This window comes from Pelodiscus sinensis, chromosome 12, assembly GCF_052426305.1.
Source record: "Pelodiscus sinensis isolate ZL-2025 chromosome 12, ASM5242630v1, whole genome shotgun sequence".
NCBI lineage: Eukaryota > Metazoa > Chordata > Testudines > Trionychidae > Pelodiscus > Pelodiscus sinensis.
In genome coordinates, this window is record NC_143063.1 from 14,374,122 (window position 1) to 14,397,515 (window position 23,394).

At 41.9% G+C, this 23,394-nt stretch overlaps 1 protein-coding gene across 4 annotated transcripts in view; it reads left to right on the top strand.

The window, feature by feature from the left end:
• The first annotated feature begins 300 nt into the window (after window positions 1–300).
• Window positions 301–23,394, top strand: part of ESRP2 (epithelial splicing regulatory protein 2) — a 78,605-nt gene continuing 55,511 nt past the window's right edge. For 2 of the 4 annotated variants that reach the window (XM_006117635.5, XM_014570754.4), the window contains exons 1-3: window positions 304–577; window positions 770–922; window positions 1,810–1,938. In XM_006117635.5, the coding sequence (XP_006117697.2) occupies window positions 788–922; window positions 1,810–1,938 (264 nt within the window). In that variant the 5' untranslated portion in view covers window positions 304–577; window positions 770–787. Of the gene's footprint in view, window positions 578–769; window positions 923–1,809; window positions 1,939–23,394 lie in introns of all 4 variants that reach the window. The other 2 variants (XM_006117636.5, XM_006117637.5) reach the window with 2 other exon arrangements.

The window sequence follows — 23,394 nt, forward strand, 5'->3', positions numbered from 1 at the left end:
AAATACTTTTTTTAAACAGTTCAGAGCTCCTACAGGTACCCATCTTGAAGAGCTACACATTCATAAATACTTTAGACTTCCAAATAGTTAGATTCAATCCAAATGGAAAAAAATATAAAGTTGCTTAGTCGAACACCTTTAGAACTGAGTGAAGAAACCAGAAAGGCCTCGTGTCTCTTTAACATTCAGCTGTATGTTGCATTCCACTCGCTGATTGCTGATAAAGGAATCCCGTAAAACTGAAAGCAGGTAAAGGCACTTCCTGGAGGCAGAATTAAACAGAGAAAGGGAGTTTTCCTCTGATCTCTCTGAAAAACCAATCAGGCAGGACCAGCCAGGCGTAGATTCTCCCCCACGTCCCTCCTACACCTTTTCCAGAGACCCAATGGCTTTGTCTCTTTGGCAGACTGACTAGAGTCACATGGTCTGAATCAAGGGCAGGTAACTTAGGAGAGGAGGAAAAAAAAAGTCCAAGCCTAGGCTGGGTTCCTGCCATGATGTCAGAGAGATTGAAACTCACAGCTTGTTAATTTCACCTCTTAATCAGACCCGGGGAGAAGGAGATCACCGCAAACAGGTAGAGCTGTAACAAGTTTTCTCCATTTTTGTCTCAGCCCCTTTTCCCAATAGCTCTCTCTCTCCTCCTGATATTGTTACTCCTTGTCCTTTTATTTCCCCTTTGATCACTGGAAGGGGTGAGCCTTTGTGGGATTTATTTTATTTTCGTTTGTCTTTTTTTTTTTTGTTTGACCTGTGCTTTTGATTGTAGTTGTTTCCCCCTGTGGTCATGACGGCTTCGCACAGTGACTCTTTGGTGGTGTTGTTTGGGGCAACAGCTGGTGCATATGGGGCTAAACTGGGTTCGGATGAGAGGGAACTAATTCTCTTGGTGTGGCAAGTTGTGGATCTACAGAGCAAGAAGGTATGGCTTCAAAGTCTTGATACAAGGTTGTGTTATGTACTTGCACTGCAAGCGAAGTAGTCCCCCAGCCCTGGCCTGGGCGGGTGCAGGCATAATTGCGGCCAGTATCACTTATCAGCTTCAGCTGGGGCTATTTGTTCATTTCACAAATATACCAAAAGGGACGGGGGAGGGGGCGTTAAATCTACAAAGACTTTTTTCTTATTTCTCCCCAAATTTATTTTAAATAGGTTACTTATTTTTCTTTAAACGTTTGTTCTTCTAATGTTAGATTTCTCCTCATGTTAGGAGGCTTCCAACCTCCCTTCCTCTGCAGGCATGCTTGGTATGGCACACCAACCATGCAGGCTTCAATAGAGACGATTTCCATGAGGAAAACAGACCCTGATCGGCTGTGTCTTTTTTTTTCCCCCCTCATGATCAAATTACATTTTGAAATATGTATCTGATGTTCAGCCGGTCTAATGGTAGTTTTATTAAAATTATTGCAATGTAAATGAGATGGAAGCTTCTGGATGTAAACAGTTTTGTTGCCCTTCCTCCCCCCAACCCCCCCAAATACACAATTGTCCATTTTGTTGGATAGAGTCTTCAAATTGTAAAGTGTTGTTATCTTCCCACCAAAGGGAACAAGTACAGAAAGGCTGATGCTGAGTGGAAAACCTGTTCTCCCCATGACTGCAAATACCCCTAGAAGTGCTGGGATTCTCTTCCCTGGGGTGGGAAGGAAGGAAAAGTTAAGGGGCTTTGGTTTGTGAAATTAACAAATAGGTTTTCTGGAAAGTGATACTGGACCTTTCTGACATCTCTGCGAAGCAGCAGAGTGCATTGAGATAAAGAACTTATTCCATTTCTCCTAACTCCACTCCCCGCTGGCATGTTTTCAGGTAGGGACATTGCACAAATCCCTGGTGAAAGCAGACAATTTGGAGCTAAGTGACCAATGTCGAGAAGTGAGTGGCTTAGCACCAGATGGACTGAGCAAAGCTGAGCCTCTGGACCGAGTTCTACAACAGGTGAGGAGCAGCAAGGGTATTTGAGGGTTAACTCTGGGAGCAAGATTAAACTGATGCAATAAAGTAAATAGACTTGGTTTTGCCTTTCAATTTAAAATCCCTAGCAAACTGTGTCAAAACTAGCAATGCCTCAGTCCAGGGTTACCTCACAGACAGACCTGAGCTATGTGAAATTGGACTCTTGGAGAGAAATGGGAATAGCCCAAGTACATTCTAGCTCAAAAGTTTTGCCACATTCTTGTTTTGATTTATTCTGATAGGCCAATAACCAGTTCTTACCCTAAAGTTCTCTATTCAAAGCTTAACAGGACACATCAGAAATTATTGGAGTAATAACAAACTTTCAGAGAAGTTTAAGTTTGAGCAAAGAAATACCATTCACTAAAGATACAGATCCATAGGCTTATCAGTGCTAATGTGTTGTAAAATATAATTAATTCTTAAAGATAGTTAGTTGCAGACACCGAATTATAATTTCTGTCAAATAACGTGCAGTGAATTTGCAACTCAGGAAAGTTGAACTAAATTACCTCAATAGTGCAGTGCTTAATTATAGTGTGATTAAAAGTTGAGTTACAATGTAAAAATGCACAATTAATTCCTTGTAAAATAAGGTAGTTTCTGCTTTTGTTGCATTTGGTTCCTTGAAACATTCTGCATCACCTTTATTTCAGGCAACGTGATAACCTGAAAATTCTTATAATCCTTGCATTTTAAAGAGCCAGTTAGATATTGAGTGTGTGTGTGTATGGAGTATACACAAATGGCTTTTTGTTTCTCTAAGCTATCACATTTTAGTAAACTGAACTTGACTGCAAAAATACAATAGTGCATTTTTGTGGAGATATGAAAACTGTCTTTCCACACCTTGCTTGAATCATCGTGGGTGTGTTTTCAAAGAGAAACTTGCTTAGGCTGTAGGACAGGTCGGTATTGCTGTAACATCTGGTGACACACACAACTTGGCGGAATAGGAACTAACCTTACTTGATGAAGAATGGTTAACAAACAATTCATTGTACCTGGACTAAATAATTTCTTAAATATAAATACACAAGCCTTCAGCATTCAGCATCATTTATTTTTTAAATTCATTGTGGATTGAACTCTCTTTACTATATTACACAAGAGTCCAGCTAGGCGTGTAAAGTGATTTGTATATCTTCAAAATAACTCTGAGAAAAGGTAAAGCTGCAGGTTTCAGCTTGTCCCAGATCTTGCGCTAAAGGCATCTGGAGCAGCTTAGCGATGTACACCCTGTTTACCTTTATAACTCACACTTTAATTATACTCAGTACTTTTATGAGAGATTGTATCTTATTGCCGTAAATTGCACCATAGGTGGGTCTACTGCAGCATATAAAGAGAGAGATTGGCTTTTGTGTATGGGTGTGGAAGAGACTCTTGCAAAATATCTTTTTTCCATTTTGGGTGGCACATCTCGGTAATTGAGGAAGACTGGTTTGTGATTAAAGCATTTGGAGTGCAACTGCTGACTCTTGCTGTCTTTTTGTGTGACTTAGGCATTTCACTTAATCTCAGAGCTTCACTTTCCCCACCTTAAAGAAAGATGACACCACAATGAAGTCAGTTACATACAGTGAAGTTAAATTAATTGACATTTTTGACATGATCATGTGCTATGGTAACGAAAGTAGAATCTGTAGCCCACAATTAAAGGGGCCAATCCCTGCATCTTTCAGGATCTGGCCTTCTGAATGTTTTGCTGGTGTCAAGTAATTTTAAGGAACTTTTCAGATACAACAGAACCCTTATTACCTGGAATAATTGGGGATTGAGCAGTTCATAAAACAAAACATCTCAAAATGACAGTAAGTATGGTGTATAAATTGCAGTCAGTGCAGTACATTGCTTTCTTCTTGTCCTTTATGCCACTGAAAAGTGACCTTCTGAGCACTGAAAGCATCAGAATGTGAAGTGATATGAATTTGCTCCTCATCAACATTTTGCAGTCTGAGGTCTTTGTTTTGGTTTTTTATTTTACAAACCCTTATCAAGAAAAATGGCTTGTGTAACTAAATATTCATAAGATTGGATGATGAGAATAATTAAGATTCTGTTGTATCAACAGTTCAAGGTGTGTGGGTTTGTTTTTTTTCAAATTTCTATTTTGCTCATCAAAATGCACTTTTTTTAAAAAAAAAAGTGTGATTGGTCAAAAAACACACATGTAGATTTGAGGATACGTTGGAGAGAACCTGCTAGGGCAATTGGTCAGTCTTCAATAGTGTCTCCAGAGGTGACATTCAGTAAAGTGAGAGTGAGATCACACAGCTAGTCATCTTTGCGTGGCTCCTGTGAAGCCCCCACACAACTTAGAATGACTGTCAATGCTGTTTCTAGTCAGGAGCATTGGCTGCATTGGGAAAGGGAAGTTTACACAGTATCAATTGGCACTAGGAGCCTCATCTGTGTGCCCTCAGTTCCTAGTGGCTTCAATGGTGCATACCACTTCCAGTCTGCTTGCAGAACTATACTGTTTGCATTCACCTGTGTTTTTAAAAAAGCACATTTGATTTTGAATTCGATGCACTGGTGCTATCCAGTTTGTATTAGCAATATATTTAAAGTTGCAGTTTGCATAGTAACTGAAATAATTTACCAAGTTTTCCCAGTTATACTTTTCCAGTGTACAAAGCCTACAGAGAGACTATAGCATCACTAGGAGAGGTAGAAGTGGAGGAATCTTACACAGCAATATTATGATTTTTATATAGGGCATTTCCTATATTGAATTCCATTCTAAAAAGCTAAAAATAAATTTGCTTTGCACAAATCTCAGCTATGCAATCAAGAGTATCAGTGCTTGTTAATATACTGGTCTTGCTTTGGAGTCCCAATCTAGAAAGATAACAGAGAAAGCAAATTTCCAGACATAAATACTTTGTAACTTGTAGCCTTGCTTCAAGCATGGACTAAAATGGATGAACTGTAATGCAGCTGAGTTCTTCCATTGAGCCTGAAAGGATTATTTTTGTTGTCCTGGCAGAATTCAAGCCACTGACAGCAGTTCTCCTTCAAGTGCCAGCACACGTCCATTAAAAGCATGTGTTTGGTTCATTACTAGTAGACATTACCATCCGGTTTTGACAATTTGAGATGTCGTCTTTATTTAAATCAAAATTGGACTTTATATTTGTATGCATTTACCTATTGTGATGATAGTGCAGGAAAAACCTTGTATGGTCATGAATAAACTGATTATATTCTTCTGCACCGTTTTGTTTTAATTTAAAAACAGTCGTCTGAAGATCAAAGGACATCTTCAAATAATGAATATTTTAATACACATGATATGATCAGTTTACACTGCATGTCTCTAAATCATTTGTCCTGGGTCATAGTAACAACTCCAAAACCTGTAGATCCAAGTGTTCTTGCAAGGCTAGATTGTATACTGTGATGCACAGTGCATGGTAATATTGTGTGTACTGGTTTTGCGGGGGGAGGGAAGGTGCTTTAAAAAAGGAAATTCTGTTACGTGTTTCAAAATCTGCACCATTCAGTATTGGGTAAATTCAAAATGGAAAGGATTCCAAAAAAAAACTTTCTAGTGCGACATCCTTACAATCTTGGAAAGCCTATGATAAATTCTTTAGTAGTTCAGATACATTATCCTAGCTTCACAATTGCATTGATTATGAAAGGAAACTTTATAGTATTAAGCCTCAAACTCTTCTAAAACATGTCTGTATGCCAAGTCATATAGTGATTGTCTCATTTTCTTTATAACAAAAAATGTTTTGCACTGTAGGAATTTTTATCTTTCATAATAGAATCACATTGGACAGCCTGACCTAAAGTAGTTACTGTTTTAGGCAGTTGTATGGCATAGTGGAATTGAACATCTCAAAAGACAGAACAGATTGAAAGCTTTTTGCACAATACTTATCAGAAATTATATGTACTAGTTCCAGTGAAGCTAGCCTATAAAAATGCCCTTTCAAGTACACTCAGGTAAAAATAATGGTAACTCTATTGCAAAGAGGAAAGCATCTTCCTGATCTAGACAGTAAAAGGAAAGTATGGCTAGTTGTGAATTTTTGTTTTCTTCCAGTCATTCTCATGTCATATTTCCAACCTCAGAAGTTCAAAATTCGTGAATTGGAATTACTCTTCCCGCATGCACTCCAACAAATCATCAGTGGCTCACAAATCATGAGATTTTCTTTAAAGACTACATTTTGGAATAATCTTATTTTCCCTTCTGGTTTCTTAGCTTAGCTCATATTTGCAAGCTTCTCTTTGCAACCAGGAAGGCTTTTAAATGAAAGCTGATATTCTCATACAATCCCTTGATTCCAGCAGCTGGAGCTTGGAGGAAAAACTGCTGTTGTGAAATATGGCAACACTGAGATCTCTTAAACTCCTCCTAACCCTGCCAAAGGCATGACCCAAGTCCACTTGATTCACCTTGCTTAAACTTTCTTGCTTGTCATCCTGACAGAGGAAAAAAATCAAAGGAAACAAAATAGTAATTATGGTGGGGAAATGCCTGCAGTATAAAGACACTTGGGCTATGTCTACACTCTCAGCTTCTTGCGGCAGAAATATGCAAATGAGGCTGAGTGGAATATCACTGAGCCTCACTTGCATACCTAATGAGCCGCCATTTTTGCAGAAGTGGCTCTTGAGCCAGAAGGAGCTGTCTACACTGCCCCTTCTTGCGCAAGAAAACCCCTCTTGCACAATGCCGTTACGCTGATTATTTTCAGTTACTGATTTCCTTTGAGTGGTCATCATAAAGCATGAGACTTGAGGAGGAGGGGAGAGTGAGAGTGAGTCTTCTTTTGAAAATGTTCTCCCAAAATTCAATTATGGAATGATATGAAATCTTTTCGTTCCATTCAAATTCTTACCTACTGAATTGTCCTAAACTTGCTGGGCTTTCATCATATTCTGTATTGCAGCAAATAAATCAGAGATAAATTTGTCTAATGTACTCTAGTCTAGAGAACTTAGCAGATAAACTGAAATCAAGCTATTTTTTCTCTTGCATTGAGCAGAAGTTGAAAATACTAAAGGCTTTGCAATTCAGTTAAGTGGCCACTAAAACAAATTGCTCATATTACACTTGGCATATTTGTTTTTAAAATTCTTATTGATCAAGCAATAGAATCACATGGCTGGTATATTCACCAAATATTAGTCAAGTTACTGTAGCTGGAAACAAACTAGTTGGTCAAGCCTGGTGGGAAAGGTAATTCCCATCTCATTATTTTCTATCTTGTGATTTTTTTCATGAGTCTGGTGATATTTTGTGTCTGTATTCTAGTTTCCATCTTTAAGAGATTAGTTTTTTAAATCCATATGTTCAGAGAAACCTGAAAACATGAATAGATTTTTACTGTAAAGCCTTCTGGTTTCTGAGGCAAATAAAGAGCCCCAAATGTTTTATGCCAGTCCCATGCTTTTGAGGATCTCACTCTTGAATGTTTGCTAATGTTGATGCTGATAAAATCCAAACAGATACATTGTTGTTACCTTTTCTCCTGAGGCTCATCTAGCATCCATTCTCCCCACATTTCATACCAGAGATGTAGACAAAACTCAATTTCTACACTTACTTTTTTTTGCGGGGGAGAGGAGTATAATTAGTATGGATGAAGAAAAATAGCCGTGTCTGTCTACTCTGCAATCAGGCGATTGTTCCCCAGCCTTAGTTCAGACAATGCACAGGAAAATCAATATGATTGAAAATCTCATGTCTTTCCCTATATATGGAGCATACTCTAGTATAAAAATTGCAGAATAGTACTAATGCAGGTGGGCACAGAGCTCTTTGGAGAAACTGTAAATCCAATCCCCCCTCCAGGTTTGTCTTAGATCCACTCAAGTGCTGCTAGTCCTCTGGTACCTTCACGCAATCTTCCCTATGCCACTAACGGGCAGACAAGTTCTCCCACAGTTCATTGAGAAACCATTCATAGAGCTGCTCGTCTTCTTGCATTCCGAGAACTATGGAATGTATTCCCAGTAGTCTTAGTCCGTGAATGGCAATGTGGACACAGCCGCTTCTGTGCTACTTTGCAGTGTGGCTGGTCTCATTCAAGCTAGGCTAACTCGATAGGAGTCAAACCAGTGTAAATCGCTCTGTAGTAAAAATTTGTCCTTAGATTGAGTCCCTCAAGGCTTGAACTTGTAGCCCACAAAATCTCCAATTCTAAAAATGAGATCTGTGGTTTTGTGATGTCTCTTAATCTTGATTAATTTTATGACCCCTGTATACAAATGAATTTGAATTTTGTTGCAGTTGGTGTTTCTATATTCTAAAATTGTGGGGTTACCCTGTATCATGGACCAAGTGTTTTGGAGAGGAGTTGGCACACATAACCAAGTAGGCTGTTCCTTTGCTGCGGATAGTTAGAGCTGTAGCAAGAATTATTGTTGATTCCAAACCACCAGGGTATCTGTGCCTAACGAAGTATAGCTGTTACGCGAGTGGGAGGGAGCAGTGCATTTTTTTTGCCATAAAATTTGCCTCCAACTTCTGAGACAATACACATGGATCCAGTAGTCTGTTCAGATTTCTATTTCTGCTTCTTACACTAGCGCTCTATATTGTCTTCCACATAGTGACCTTCAAAAACCCACTTGGGGAAACCAGTGAATGAGTACAAAGGCTCAAATGCCTTTTTAGCCAGTGGTAGTCATACATTGGCACTTATGTGTCTGGGTTGTGGAGAGCAATTGGGGACCAGAGTCCCACCCTGGCCCATTTTCCTCCCAGGACAATGTTTTGTAGTCAGTGGGGAAAGGGGAAAGATTTTCCTTTTTTAAAGGAAGCGGTTTAATGATTTTCAACAAACACATAATGAAGAGGCCAGTTAAATAGTGTTTCAATTCTTTAGCCCAACAGAATGCATCTGTGGGGTTAAATAAATAAAAAAATCTGCAGCTGACTTGGGCCCATGGGACTTGGGGTCACTGGACTTCGGTCCCAGGGCTGAAAAATTGCTTTGGAGACATCCAGACTTGGGCTTGAGCCTCTGGGATCCTGAGAGCCTGAGCCCAAACATCTACACAGGGCATTATAATTGTGAGTCCTAGCCTGTAGCTACAGTGCCACAGGTCTCTTATTGCTGTACAGAGCTGCCCTACGCTTCCTGTCGTGTGTGAAACCTTGAGAGTTCAGAGGCCATGGCACTGGCTAGTGTGAGAGCTGAGATTTAGGAGGTGATGGTAAGGGGGAGAGGGTGCTTGCCATTTTTATTTTTTAAGTGTTTGTTGTATTTGTTTAGAGCTTGTTGCAATGGTCTGCTACACAGTTGGGCGCTACTGCTGGCATACAGGGTGTAGCGTTGTGCTCTGCTTTGGTCCTGCCTCTTGGCTTTTCTATTAGCACTTCATTGCTACCTTCACATAGAGCATTTTGAGGTGATGTCTTGCACCTAATCTTGGAGCTTCAGCAGTCCTAGCTCCTCCAGACGTGTTTGCTTTTTGCTTGGTTCCAGGCTTTTATTTGGATAGTGGGATATGCAATGACTTTCAGTGGAGATGGATGATTATTAATAGCCATAATTCTGGGTTTGATGCTGTAGGTGGAGTCTGGTGTTTTTTCATTGCTAACACTCTGTGCTGTCCAATTCCCTGTAGGTTACTTGGAACGCTTTCTGCTTTAGTCAGTTAGGTCAGACGATAGGTCATACCGAAGATGGTGCTTTCAAAGCAGCCATCTTATCACCTGTCAGTGTATGGTTTTGGTTAGGGTTGTACTCCACAGAGGTTTGAGACACTAGTATTTTTTTTTGTATGACTAAAAATATAAAATCTTCATCTAAGCAACTCGAGAGATGCGAAAGCTAAGCCTAATGTTACCCCCAAAGAAACGTATTTAGATCCATTTTACACTTGAGTAAATTGAGACCTTGCAATGACTTGCTGTGGGCCCTATCATTAGGGATCAGGGAATAAAACTTAGTGGTGCTGGCTATCAATGCTGTCATTCTTGGAGCACTGGAGCTAGAGGTGTGGCGGTGCTGCCGCACTCCTTGGCTTGAAGTGCGTTCCATTATATACAGGGTTTCTAGCTTAGTTCAGTGATTCACAGCAGAACCGGACTTAGGGGCAGGCGAGCTGGACGGTTGCTCGGGGCTGCCATTTTCAAGGGGCCACTGACAGAGTCAGTCTCAGGGGCAGGCCATGACCACATTTCAGCCCGACCTCAACAAATTTTCCCCGGTGGTTGGGTTGATTGGTTTGGGGTTTTTTTGCTTGAGAATTTTTGTCCATTATTATTATTATTAGTTTGGAAACCATCTGGCAACCCTACGGGTGAGCCGGGCGGTCACCTGGGGCTGCCAATTGGTTAGGATCAACCCTGATTCTCAGCACCCTAGTACTGGACCATATTAGTCACTGTTGGTGACTATTGATTTCATATTAATAAGGGGAGGAATAATTTAGTCCATTCTGTCCTCTTGAATGCTACTGCCTTTCTCTGGTGAAGTTAAACAGTAACTTAAACCTCTTATCAGATTGGGGTGGAGTAGCTGCTGTAAGATAGCAAACCATTGCAATAACCTGAATAGAGTCTCCCAACACACTTGGAATAATCTTGGAAGCCCTGTAGCTTTTCTCTGGCATATCACTAATCTAGTTTGACGTGCTCATATTGTCAGGCAGAACTTGAGACAATATTTACTTCCTTGTGTATTTAAAAAAAAAAATTAAACCCAACCACCATTGGAATATGCATGAAAGTGAGGATTGCTGGGGGAGGAACACACACTTGTCTTACTTCCTTAACCATATTGTAGGTAGTTAAACAGTGAAATATACTGGTAAAGAGTTGTCATGTGAATACCCCCTTAAATGACGTTGACATTTTCATTCATAATCAAGAATCTTAGGTCTATCGTTTTAAAAAAAATGCATAAGCTCTGGCACGTGGTATTAGGGAAACATCTTGAGAAACTGTTTCTGTGGATCTCTCACATTGATTATAAATCTGTAGAGCTTCTGATTTTTACCATTTTCCAATTAATCTACATTCTTAGTCTTGTGGCATCCTTCCAGAGCAGGGTTTCCCAAACTTTTTCAGCCACATAGCTCTTATGGGGCCTTGAAAATTTGGTGGTGCTCTTACTAGGTCTTTCTCAATATCAGCAGCAAAAATCTTAAATGCCACACGCAACAATGTTGTTTGACAGCACCACTGCTTCCATTTCTTTTTTTACTAGATTGCTCATCAGGCATACAGATCACAACATCTTCTGCGTGAGGCTTGATGAGTTTTTTGCAGCAATACGGTAGCTCACTTTGTAGGATGCTTCTGTTGTGTTTTCATTGTCCGATTTAGCAAATTTCAACACTGAGAGATTACTATTTAAAAGTGCATCAAGCATTGTCTTTGTGTTCAAAATTTGTTTCTAAATGCTTTTGTAGTTTAGCAGGTAGTGGAGAACTATTGGAAAATACTTTTATGCGCACCACAGACTGCGTGTCAGGAGCATCCTTATTTCCAGGGCAAGTGAATCCAAAAGACAGCTCTCATCATACTTGAGTTTCTTGTTACTTGCTATTAATCTGATGGGTAAGAGTGGTTTCCTCTTGGACAGTTCACTTTCTGATTTTGTCACAAAAGGCTATGATTGTTCTTTTCCTGTCCCAACATTTTGCTCATTCATTCCAGCCAAAATCTGATTGTTAGAAGCCAACGTTTTTTGTTTTTTTTTTTTTTTTTTTTCCCTCCCTTTAATCCCCTTATCTATAGGGAATGTTTGATAAGAAGGGTAGGCAGCAATGTATTGAAAAATGTTGAACGAAAATGCAGCATGAAGTGTACTCTATTAGGGTATGTCTACACTACCCCGCTAGTTCGAACTAGCGGGGTAATGTATGCATACCGAACGTGCAAATGAAGCCCGGGATTTGAATTTCCCGGGCTTCATTTGCATAAGCCGGCCGGCGCCATTTTTAAATGCCGGCTTGTTCGAACCCCGTGCCGCGTGATAGTTCGGAATGGCTTGCTAGTTCGAACTATCTACCCCGTGCCGCGTGTAGCCGCGCGGCACGGGGTTCGAACAAGCCGGCATTTAAAAATGGCGCCGGCCGGCTTATGCAAATGAAGCCCGGGAAATTCAAATCCCGGGCTTCATTTGCACGTTCGGTATGCATACATTACCCCGCTAGTTCGAACTAGGAGGGTAGTGTAGACATACCCTTAGAGTGGTATTTGGTCCAAAGAAAGCAGGGAATATCTTCTTAAATATTTGACTTATGAAAAGCTAGGGCAGACTATTGAATCGGCACTTGCAACATCTAAAGAGAGGTGGAGAACCTTTCTTGGGTCAGGGCCACACACAAGTGAGAAGCAAGAAACCTGAAAACCTTTACTGAGGTGGTCCCCAACTGAAAAGGAGAGAGACATTGTCCAGGTTCCCCTTGTACACCAAAGTCTTGAGGGTACCCAGGCTAATAGATTTTGTGTGTGTCAGACCCGTAGGGGAATGGTGGGGGAGGGGGGGCAATGGGGTGGGAGGAGGCTGGAGCACCAGCATGAGCTCCCTAATGCTCGGAGGGAAAACCTGAGCCTCGGGCTGGATGTAGGGGAGCCAGCGGCCTTAGGTTTACCACCCCAATCTAATCTATGTAATCGGGCCTGCAGCTCGAGCTCAGTGTTTTGCAGAGCTACACAGAGTTATATACCCCCTGTGCCATTTCATCTTGCAATATCAAGCTTATCGATTGACTGGTTCCCCAGTCATTCTCAATTGAAATAGATTGATTATTAAAATCTCCTCAAATTTTATCAAAAGAACCATTCCATGCAACTGTCATTAATATTTGCTCGTGGAGCCCGTTGTGAAACCCTGGTCCAGATGATTGCACAGCTCCCACTTCTGCATGTTGCTCTACTCAGCATTTTTTACTTTTGCAAGTCTCATGCATGTCAATGTTGGATAGCTCACTGCTGCTAAATGAAGACAACACCTTACTCAACATGTTGAGGCACAGCTAGATGAAACAGACTGAACGATGTGGAAAGCCAAGACGCTGGCTCTGGCTACTGGTAGAAGTAGCAAGGCAGTATTATGGGGAGAGCTATAAAAGGCTAATTGGAGTTTGGCTTTGGAGTAATGGCCCTTCCAATGCTTTCTACAGAATCATTACATTTAATGCTTTCTATGTTTAATCTGGGGACAGTTGCATTTATTTTTCAAAGACTCTAATTTTGCTCCTTTGGGTCATATCTTTTCTTAATTAAAAAGTATAATTCTCTCTCTCTCTCACATGCATATAACGATGTGGCTGCTGGTATGTCTCACTGATTCCAAACTTCAGAGATTTCCTCTGTCCTACCAAGCTGGCTACTTTAGGGATGGAGAGCAGCAATAAGTTGTTGTTGTTTTGTGTGTATGTGGTGGGAGGTGGGTGAGGGGAGGGCTATGATGTACAGGAAGTTAGACTAGTGGTCTGGTGGCCTCTGCATTTAAGGACAGAAGACTCTAATGCTGCACAGCAGTTTAGATGAAAAGCATAGATTACTGCATGTATTTAAAATTGCAACCAATATTTAATTGGGTAAAATGTTTTTATTTAATTTAAAAGGAACCTTGTGGTTTATTTGAAGTAGGGGGGCAGGGAAAAAGTAATGTAATCCTAATGGACATGCATGGATGAGGAACTGCTTATCCTAAATCATGTCCTGATCTGGAGGTCTAAACATAACAAACAGCCATATTGAGTCAGACCAAAGGTCCATCTAGCCCAGTATCCTGTCTTCTGACCTAACCCTAATGTGCCCCAGAGAAATGAACAGAACAGATAATCAAGTGATCCCTCCCGTCACCCATGTCCAATTACTGACAAACATAGGCTAGGATACCATCCCTGCCCCTAAAAGCCATTGATGGACCTATCCTTCATGAATGTATCTAGTACTTTTTTTAACCCTGTTAAAGTCCTGGTCTTCACTACATCCTCTGGCAAGAAGTTCCACAGGTCAATTGTGCATTGTATGAAGAAATACTTTTGTTTATTTGTCTTAAACCTGCTACCTATTAATTTTATTTGGTGACCCCTAGTTCTTGTGTTCTAGGAAGGAGTAAATAATGCTTCCTTACTTACTTTCTTCATACTAGTCATGATATCATAAACTTCTATTATATCCACTCTGTCATCTTATTTTCAAGATGAAAAGTCCCAGTCTTATTAATCTCTCCTCATATGGCGGCTGTTCCATATCCCTAATTATTTTTGTTGCCTTTTTCTGAACTTTATCTAGTGTTGAGAGAGTGGTTTTTTTTTTGTTTTTTTTTTTTTTGTTTTTTTTTTTTAAAGATGAGGGTACCACATCTGCATGTAGTATTCAAGACTTGTGCATACCTTAGTTTTATATAGGGGCATCAAGAGATTCTGTCTTATTGTCTAACCATTTCTTAAAGGCTTGTAGTGTAGATGCGCTCGCTGTTATTTTGAAATAACATTAGTTATTCTGAAATAGCGCTGCTGTGCAGCCATAATCTTCGTTTTGTAAGATCCTTTTGAAGCTCTTAGCTTAGTCCAAAGCAGACTGTTACCTTGAGCAATTTATCATCTGCAAATGTTGCCACCTCACTGTTTACCCCTTCTGCAGATTGTCTAAATATGTTGAATATAATCAGTCCCAGTATGGATCCCTGGAGAACACCACTAGTTATGTCTCTCCATTATGAAAACTGAACACTTTATTCCTACGCTTTGTCTCTTTTCTTGATGAGGGACCTTGTCAAAAAGCTTTCTACAAATCTAAGTGCACTACAGCTACTGAATTCCCCCTTGTTTGATTACAAGGAGAATGTTTTTGAGCAACCCACAAATGTTTTGATAATTTACAAGTGCAGACAATAGTACCTGACGTGCGAATCCTACCTCTCTGGCTGGAAGAACTCTGTAGTCATAATGTGGCATAATTCTGTATGGCAACTGTCATGATGTCTGGAGAGGCTCCTGACCATGGGCACCCTGCCTCAAAGTAGATTGTCAGAAAACAGGCAGATGCCCTACGCTGGTGGTGTGTGGTAGTTGGATTTCATTACTCCAGTAACAAACGTGAACTCCTCGATCACTACTTGCCTTATCATGCAGTCACAGTCCATCTTGCCACCCTGAGAAACTAGATTTTGTGATCAAGGGCCACTTAAACCAAAAATTGCACCATGTCAGATCTCAGTCCCAAGAGATCAGTTGCTTACCCCAGATCAATTGACACTCTACATCTTATACCAAGGATAATTGTGGCAGCCAATTCTATAGTAAATGAACAAGTTTTATTAGCTAAGGAAAGACAGTGAATGCCATTGTGTGGTTAAGGCTTCTTCTCACGCAAAAGAAGCTGACGGTATCCCTATCCAAGGGGGCTTTTCCTTTGATGACCGAGTCTAAAGAATGTATTTAGAATCTTTGACCTTCGATCACGCTGTCCGCTTGCTTTGAAATGGGCTCTGTTTCTGTTAAGAGTTCTTTATTTGCATACTACGAGGCGGCTTTCCTCTTGGTAGGATACTTTGTTACGTGGATATAACATATTGCAGTAACAAATGTTTGACATGGTGTATAAAACAACACAGATAACTAAAGGGCTGCTACGTGGACTGTTTTCATTTTTCATGAAGTTCAAACATCAAATACATTCTTATACATTTAACAATTACGGAGCTCAATGTATACAAGTGAATTCGTCTGGGGCTCTGGCAAGAGTTTATACCCATTGGTGTGCCAGCATCCCACCAATAAAACTTGCTGCTGCAGTTGGTCACTGGTAGTTTTTGGAAGGAATTTAGATGAGTTTACTAGTGTAACTGTCCTGACACATCCACATCCAAGAGAAATCTTGACTAATAAATGTTTCCTAAAATTCTTAGTTTCCTTTCTAAAACTCCACAGAAGGATCTTCTCTCCATTAAGTCATTGGAAAAATAATAATTTGGGTTTCAGAAACTCTTTGTGGCAAAGAGTGACCCTCTTCCACCTCCCATATATTCCTGGAAAAGCTTCTTTCCTTATAATTGCTGCTTTGCATAAAATCCCGGAACCACAGTAGGTTCTCCATATCTATGGGGCATGACCAGCTGTTCATATTCTTCTTATTCGATTTGTCTCTTTACTTCAATACAAAAGGTGGGGACTGGATTGTTTGAAAGCAACTTCTTATTGCCATCATCAGCAAACACTGGATTAGATGTTTGCCGTGGCACAGCCCCCTCCCGCCTCCAGTAGCGTATTTGCTCAGCTATGATACCTCTGTCTCTTTGAGCTGATATTTAATCAGTTCAGTTACTCTAGTTTTCTAGATATACAGGATGACCATTCCACTCTTTTTGTAAACATCTTGCATATCTCAAAAAAGATATATTGGCATTGAGAGAGGTTCAGAAAGGGGCAACAAAAATGATTAGGGGTTTGGAACAGGTCCCATATGAAGAAAGATTAAAAATACTTGGACTTTTCATCTTAGACAAGAGGAACTAAGGGGGGGAATATGATAGAGGTCTACAAAATCATGACTGATGTAGAAAAAGTGAATAAGGAAAAGTTATTGTTCCCATAGCATAAGAACTAGGGGTCACCATATGAAATTAATAGGCAGCAGGTTTAAAACAAACAAAAGGAAGTTTTTCTTCATGCAGCACACAATCAACCTGTGGAACTCCTTGCCAGAGGATGTTGTGAACACCAGGACTTTAAAAATTCATGGAGGTTAGGGCCAAAAATACTTATTGGCCAGGAAAAGTAGGAGTGGTGTCCCCTAGCCTCTGTTTGTCTGAGGATGGAAATGGATGACAGGAGAGGGAACACTTGATTACCTGTTCTGTTCACTCCCTCTGAGGCATCTGGATTAGCCACTGTTGGAAGAGAGGATATGGAGTTAGACGGACTTTGGTCTGACCCAATATGGCCATTCTTATATAAGGTCTTTTATTGGTCTAGAAATGGAAGAGTAGCTGTGCCAAGATGCTCTTCAGCCCAGTGTATTTGTGCTGCAAATATAGGCCTTAGTTACCAGCTAAATAATATACCCAATACTGGGAATAGAAAGCCTAAACACTCAGTATATGAGTGCTTTATAATTTTATAAAAACAACAAACAAAATCCCTACCTCCCACTTCAGCTCTGGCAGTAGATTGTAAGGTAACATAAAAACACATTTTTCTTCTTCCCCTCCTGTCTACCTGTGTAGATTGTGAAGAGCTAATTGAGAAGACAGAAGATGAAGAAATTAGATCTGTATTTAGTCTGGAAAACCATGAGCTTAGAAGCCATTCTCGTGGGAGTTCTATCATCTAAACCCGGTCCCCATGAAATTTCTGGGTCATTTGGCTAAACACAGAGTCTCCCATGTGAGCTCAAGAGGAACTTTTGTTTGCTCTTAATAATATGGCTCTTAATCTTAATCACCTGGAGGATGATGTGATCAGGCTCAGGCACAATCCTGTGAAGATTATGCATGTGCTTAACGATATTCACTGCAAGCAGTTGTGTAACTTGTTGCAGGCATCTAAAGTTGCACAAGTCTATGACACTGCAGGAATGGGCTCATAATGAGAAACTCTGTTATGCTGCTGTTCAGTAAATAGCCATATAAAGCTCAAGTAGAACAACAGAAATCAAATGTGGAGGCCACTGACCAAAGAAACCTGGAAAACTGTGTAGGGAGGCTTTCGTCCCTAGTGTTCATCTTCTATATACGTGTTCCCAGAGCCTAACAGTTGGGACTGGTTCTAAAGATTTTGACCTTGCTGGTTTTTGGAAGTCTCATGCTTCAGGCATCCTGGCAGAAGGAGCATTCTATATTCAATTATGATAGCTAATCTAATACAAAACACTCTTAGCTCTTGTCAACCAGAGGAACCCTTTGCCCAGAGGATGTTGTGAAGGCCATGACTATAACAGGACTCAAAGAGCTAGATAGTCATGGAGGACACATCTATTAATGGCTATTAGCCAGGATGGGCAGGGATGGTGTCCCTTGCCTCTGTTTGTCAGGAGCTGAGAATGGGTGACGGTGGATGGATCACTTGTTCTGTTTGTTTCCTCTGGGGCAGCAGGCACTGGTCACTGCTATAAAATAGGATACTGGACTAGACAGACCAGTCTGGCTGTTCTTATACTCTGAAGGATTGCAGGAAGTAAGATTTTTTTTACCCCCATTGTGTCTGGAGTATTTGTTTTTCTTCTAGCATCTTGCTGAGGAACCTGAGAGGCCACCAGGCTTTGAAGGGGGAGGTAGAAAAACTGGGCGGAGAGAGGCAACAGTGGTGGGTGTGTAATTACATTTGTTTATAATAGTTGAGTCGACCAATGAGGAGCTGCATCACTCACTACACATTGCAACAACATGGGATTTGATAACTGGTCATTTACATATTCATGGATTAAATTTTGCCCTTCTCTAGTGACGGCTGATGGGTTGCCCAGTGGCATTAAACTGCAGCAGCTGGCTGGGGAAGGTTCTTGTCTGATTCTTGAAGTGTTTCAGATGCTGCCCACCTGGGAGGGGGAGTGGATATTACTCTGATTACTTCAGGGGAGCAGCGCTCCGCTTTCTCATGGTACCAGTTTTTCAAGCCGGGGCTGTATAGAAAGGCCATCAGTGGTCTTATCCTATAAGACTGGCAGTCTAGAGAACAGGCGCTTGATCCAGTGATATTTTATGCATATCTGTGTGCTCTTTGGAGCACTTGGGGGTGGGGCAACAGGAGCTCCTAGTCTTGGAGAGGGTAGAATATTTAGAAACTAAAACGGCCTTTCCACTGGACCCCCACCTCTGTTGCTCCCATGGGGCAGGCTGAAGATTGGGCTGTGTGGGGCTTGGCTGGGCAGCATGGACTTTCATGGTATGCAAGCAACCAGCACCCTTCCCTGGCAGCAAGTTCGGCTGAGCCGCACCCAGTGGCAGTAGGAGGAGGCAGTGGTGTGGCTGAGGACCTTGCACACTCAGGACACAGGTGGGGGCTCAGGGACCTTTGGGCCTTTGCTGCCACAGAGACTTGGTCCAGGGGCACGCAGATCCATACACAGAAGTGAATTAGTTAAATCTTGGCATGCTGCTTCTGAAAGGCTGCCAACCCCCGGGGTAGGGGAAAGCAGGATTGAATCCCTACGATGAAATTGTGTGTGTGGCGGGTTAGGGTGGGGGGGGGGAGGGAGTTGAAAAGACTCATCCTTTATCTTCTGATCTTAGAAAAAATGAGAGGGGGAGGGTAGAGAAATGGCTTTTAAAAACTACTGTGAGAAAAACATACTTGTGTTCTCCCTCATTACAGGTATAGGCTGTCGTCCTCCAACTGGTTAGGCTTGCACTACAAACAATGAGACAGTGTTGAGTAAACACAGCAGTACCACTATGCATTGCAATCGATAGACCCAGTGCTAAAGATCACATTGCTAATGAAAGTTTGTCCTTGAAACACAGACGGAGGAGGAGGGGGGGGGGGGGGGAGTTGCACTCAGCCCAACGCTTGACTTCAGGGAGTGGAACAACCAGAACGTACTAACTAATACGTCGTAGAGTTTGGATTTGTGTACAACCTTGTCTTGGAGGCTGAACTAACATGTTCAGCGAGTCCTGCTGATAGTGCCACGAGCCTCCAGGAACAATGAGACGCCGTTCTAGGACTTGAGAGATGCAGGTTAAAAGTTGGAAATACTACGCCAGATTTGCAACTGACTAACATACATAAGAAAGAGAAAATACTTTCTCTGGGAGAGGTGCCTTTAATGGTAAATAAAGATTTATATTGGGAGCACTGGCACTACTCGAATATCCCCCTTCCTCCCCTCTCCCCCGAAGACTTTGAGGTTCTGAAAAGTCCCCCACACCCTTCTCTTCTCAGCTGGTACGAGTGGGGACTTTATTCCATTTGTAGTAGGTAGTTACTGGTTTGGGCCTTGTACTAGGAGTAATTTTTGTAGCCGCTTTTTTCAGCCTTTGTCTTAGACTTTTGCTCCTTTAACAGTGTGAGTGTAGCTAAAGCAGCACAATTCTCCTAGTAAGGGCACATGACCATATAGACATACTGGTGTAACCACATTGACTGCAAGTCTTTTAACTACATTGAGGATGGGGGGAGGGGAGGAAATCACATCACTTAAGCCAGAGCTGAGGAACTGTTTTGAGGTTGGAGCCACTGACTCTCAGCAAAATCCCTCCCAGATGTGGCTCTGAACTGAGAAGCAGGAAAGAAGACATTTCCCTCAAGCTCCAGCTCCAAATGCTAATCAGGTAGCCAAGTATGAACTCGACTAGTCACTTCCCCACCACCTTGCTGCCTTCAGAGAGACAGCAAAGGGGGGAGGGAGCACGAGCTGGTGCTGGGGGGAGCCGACTTAAAGCCAGTTCCACCCCGGCACCATCTCTATGGGGAGCCGGGGAGGCAGAGGGCAGTGGGGAAACAGAGCAAGCAGGAATTGAACCAGTCCCACTTGTGCCAGTCCTGACTGCTGCTTCTCTCCCTTTTGGAATGTACAGGAGCCACCTGTAGCTCTTGTACATTTCAAAAGAGAATGAGGCAGTGGATTCCCGCAGGAGGCTCTTGTGCATTTTAAAGGGCAAGGTGCAGCAGAATAGGGAGTGCCCTCCCTATTGACTGAGTAGTCAATGGAAATTCCATCAACTACTCGATTAGCTGATTAATTGAAATGTAACATTCCTAGTGGGGGTGAGGACACTGGGTCTGGGCAGGAGGTAGGGTGCAGGAGCCGGGTGGGAGCAGCAGGTGCAGAGTCTGGCCAGGACGGGAGTACAGGATCTGGGTGGGAGGCGGCAGGTAACGGGAATGCCGGTGCAGCACAGCTCTGTGCACTACAGGGAAGTGATTCCTGATCAGTGGAAGCAGCGGGGACGGTGTCTGAAGACAGCGCTTCCCTGCAGCAGCCAGAGCTGTTCCCTCCCACTGTGAAACAGAATCTGTGGGCCAGATCCAGCCCCAGCTTCCCTGCATTGGACCCATGAGGCTGGGGGCTCCTCCCATGCACTTGGACTTTGTTCCACCATTGTAAGAGCTACATGTGCTTTCTGTTTATGAATTTTGAAATTTTCCCCCCAGCATTCTTATATCAGATTGTTTACCGGCTGCTGTAAATTAGTTCTGAGACCTTTTGTATGAACTTCCTAGCCCCCTCACTTTTCTACCAGTCTTCATTTATGTGCTACTCTATTCCTCCCCTTCCCCGGGGAGCTGTCCGGCCTGGCACAGGGAGACAAGATGGTGGGTAGCAGCCTCAAAAGAGAAGCATTTCTTAAAGGGGCCATACTGTTTGTTTTTGTGTGGGTTTGGTGTGGTGTTGCTTAACAACTCTCGGGGTCTCTTTCTTTCGGGTAGTTTTTCAGAAACCATCTGGCAATCCTATTTACTGGCATTCAGGGGCTTGTGACAGACTTCTCTAAGCCCTGGGCAATGTGTGTGGGGAGGGAAGGGGGGCTTGGCTGCAGGCCTCCCAGAAGAGGTAGGGCCTTAGGGAGAAGGAGTGGGGCTAGATGCAGCCAGCCCTCAGTGCCACCCACACCACATGTCTCACAGCTAGCCCTCAGCACCACCTGGACTTGAATGGAGATTTTAAACTGCTACTGCTGAGGTAATTGCTGGGCCATTGTACCCCTCCCTCCTCCCACCCTTTGGCCAGCATCTCTGCTGGCACTAGTGTGGCAGCAAATGCATATGTAGCTAGAACAGTAATCTGAGAGATGATTAATAGTATTAGCAAGTGACTGAATATTCTTCAAAGAAGATATTTATAGTGGCTGGAATCTGTGTTCAGTCTTTAATGTAGTTCTCAACTCCTCTGAGAGGCAGAATGGGAACTGAGGCACAGAGGACTGGGAACTGAGTTACTGGAAAGCTGTGGCAGAAGAAACTAGGCTCTCCTCTCCTGCATCCTAGGCCAGTACCCTAACCTTTGGACAGTGCTGCCCATATTTCGGTACAACACAGCAAAGTCAGGGCATTTCCATCTGCAGAAGTTGCCTGTCTATTTAACTCTGAGAAGGAAAATCTATTGTAAAATTTCAAGTGCGATGTTTGACCTGGGTGCGTTCTCCCTAGGATTATGGTATTAATTTTAAGCTTCCCCTCCCTTGTAGTGGACAGTAACCACTAAGGCTATTTTTGTGCCAGCCAGGCGCAGGATAGTTTGCAGATACAGTAGCTCTTCTACATTGCCAGAAGCAGAAAGAAATTAGCCACAGCTTGATGGATTACACTTTGCACATGGTGATTTCAATACAAGGTCACCATGTCCCCTTTGTCAACCGTATGGAATAACAGTCAACAGAAAGACAAAGGAAAAGGCTTACTATAGATTCTGTTTAAAAAGTTTCCTAACATAATAAAGGTTTATCGTGATTGGAAATGCTATTGAAATACAAGCTACATGGCTCTTTGTAGTATAGACATGCTTTAAATTCCTCCTTGCAGGGGGAAAGCAGAGATAGCTAAGATCTCAAGAGCAAAGGAGCAGAGAACTGTTGGTTTAGTTTAAAGATTTTACCTGAGATGTGGATTACTCAGAGGGCAAAACACACACAGTTCAAATGTGAATATTCCTGAAGCCAAGGGATGGAGAATATATTCATGCCTCTGTCTAGTCCCAAACTGATGAATTGCACATAGTGACCAGCAACATCAAAGCCCCCTGACTCCTTTAAAGGGCCACTGTGTAATATTTGAGCTGTTGTGGTTCTATTGGAAACATCAAGCCTTGCATTGGTGAGAGCAGAGGGAGACTCTTGGAGGTGGTGTGTATTTTTTTTTTTAAAGTCTTTGTGCTGTTGGTATCTAGGTATAGACCCTTGTCCCAGCTAGAGCATGTGCAAAATGCATGGAGGAGTCGTCTTTGAACCTCAGCATCTGAGACTCCCATAAACACTGACTTGCTAACAATAGTTGTAGTTATTTGGTCTCTCTCTGGATCAGAGCCTAGGGCAGGGGCTGTGATAATTTGCCTATCCAAGCAGAAGCTGAAATATTTCAAGGACTTATCTCTGAATTGTCACATTAAAATGCACATACTCTGATTTATTATGGAATACAACGAAGTATTTCACGACACCATCAAAACAGGCCTGTCTTATGGCTGACTTTACAATTGTATTCTTTTTCTGCTCATTTTGCAATAAGTGTGACCATACATGAGATGTTATAAACAAAAAGTGATCCACACGAAAGTTAGAAATTTTGAGTCTAACATGCATGTACCTTGGATGAAAAAAGAACAAGGGTGCATGCTTTTAAATTAGCTTTGAATATAGCTGGATATAATCACATGATTATCTTAAGTATTTATGGCCTTCATCCCTCCTCAAAGCTCTGTATATTTACTGCTTTCAGAGAACAATTGAACACTAACAGTGCATATAAAATCATGGTTTCCATGTCTGCATCCAGAAGGACTGTATGTAATTTGGATTCTTACTTTCACCTGGGGAAAGGTGGTGGCATATCTGCTCCTGT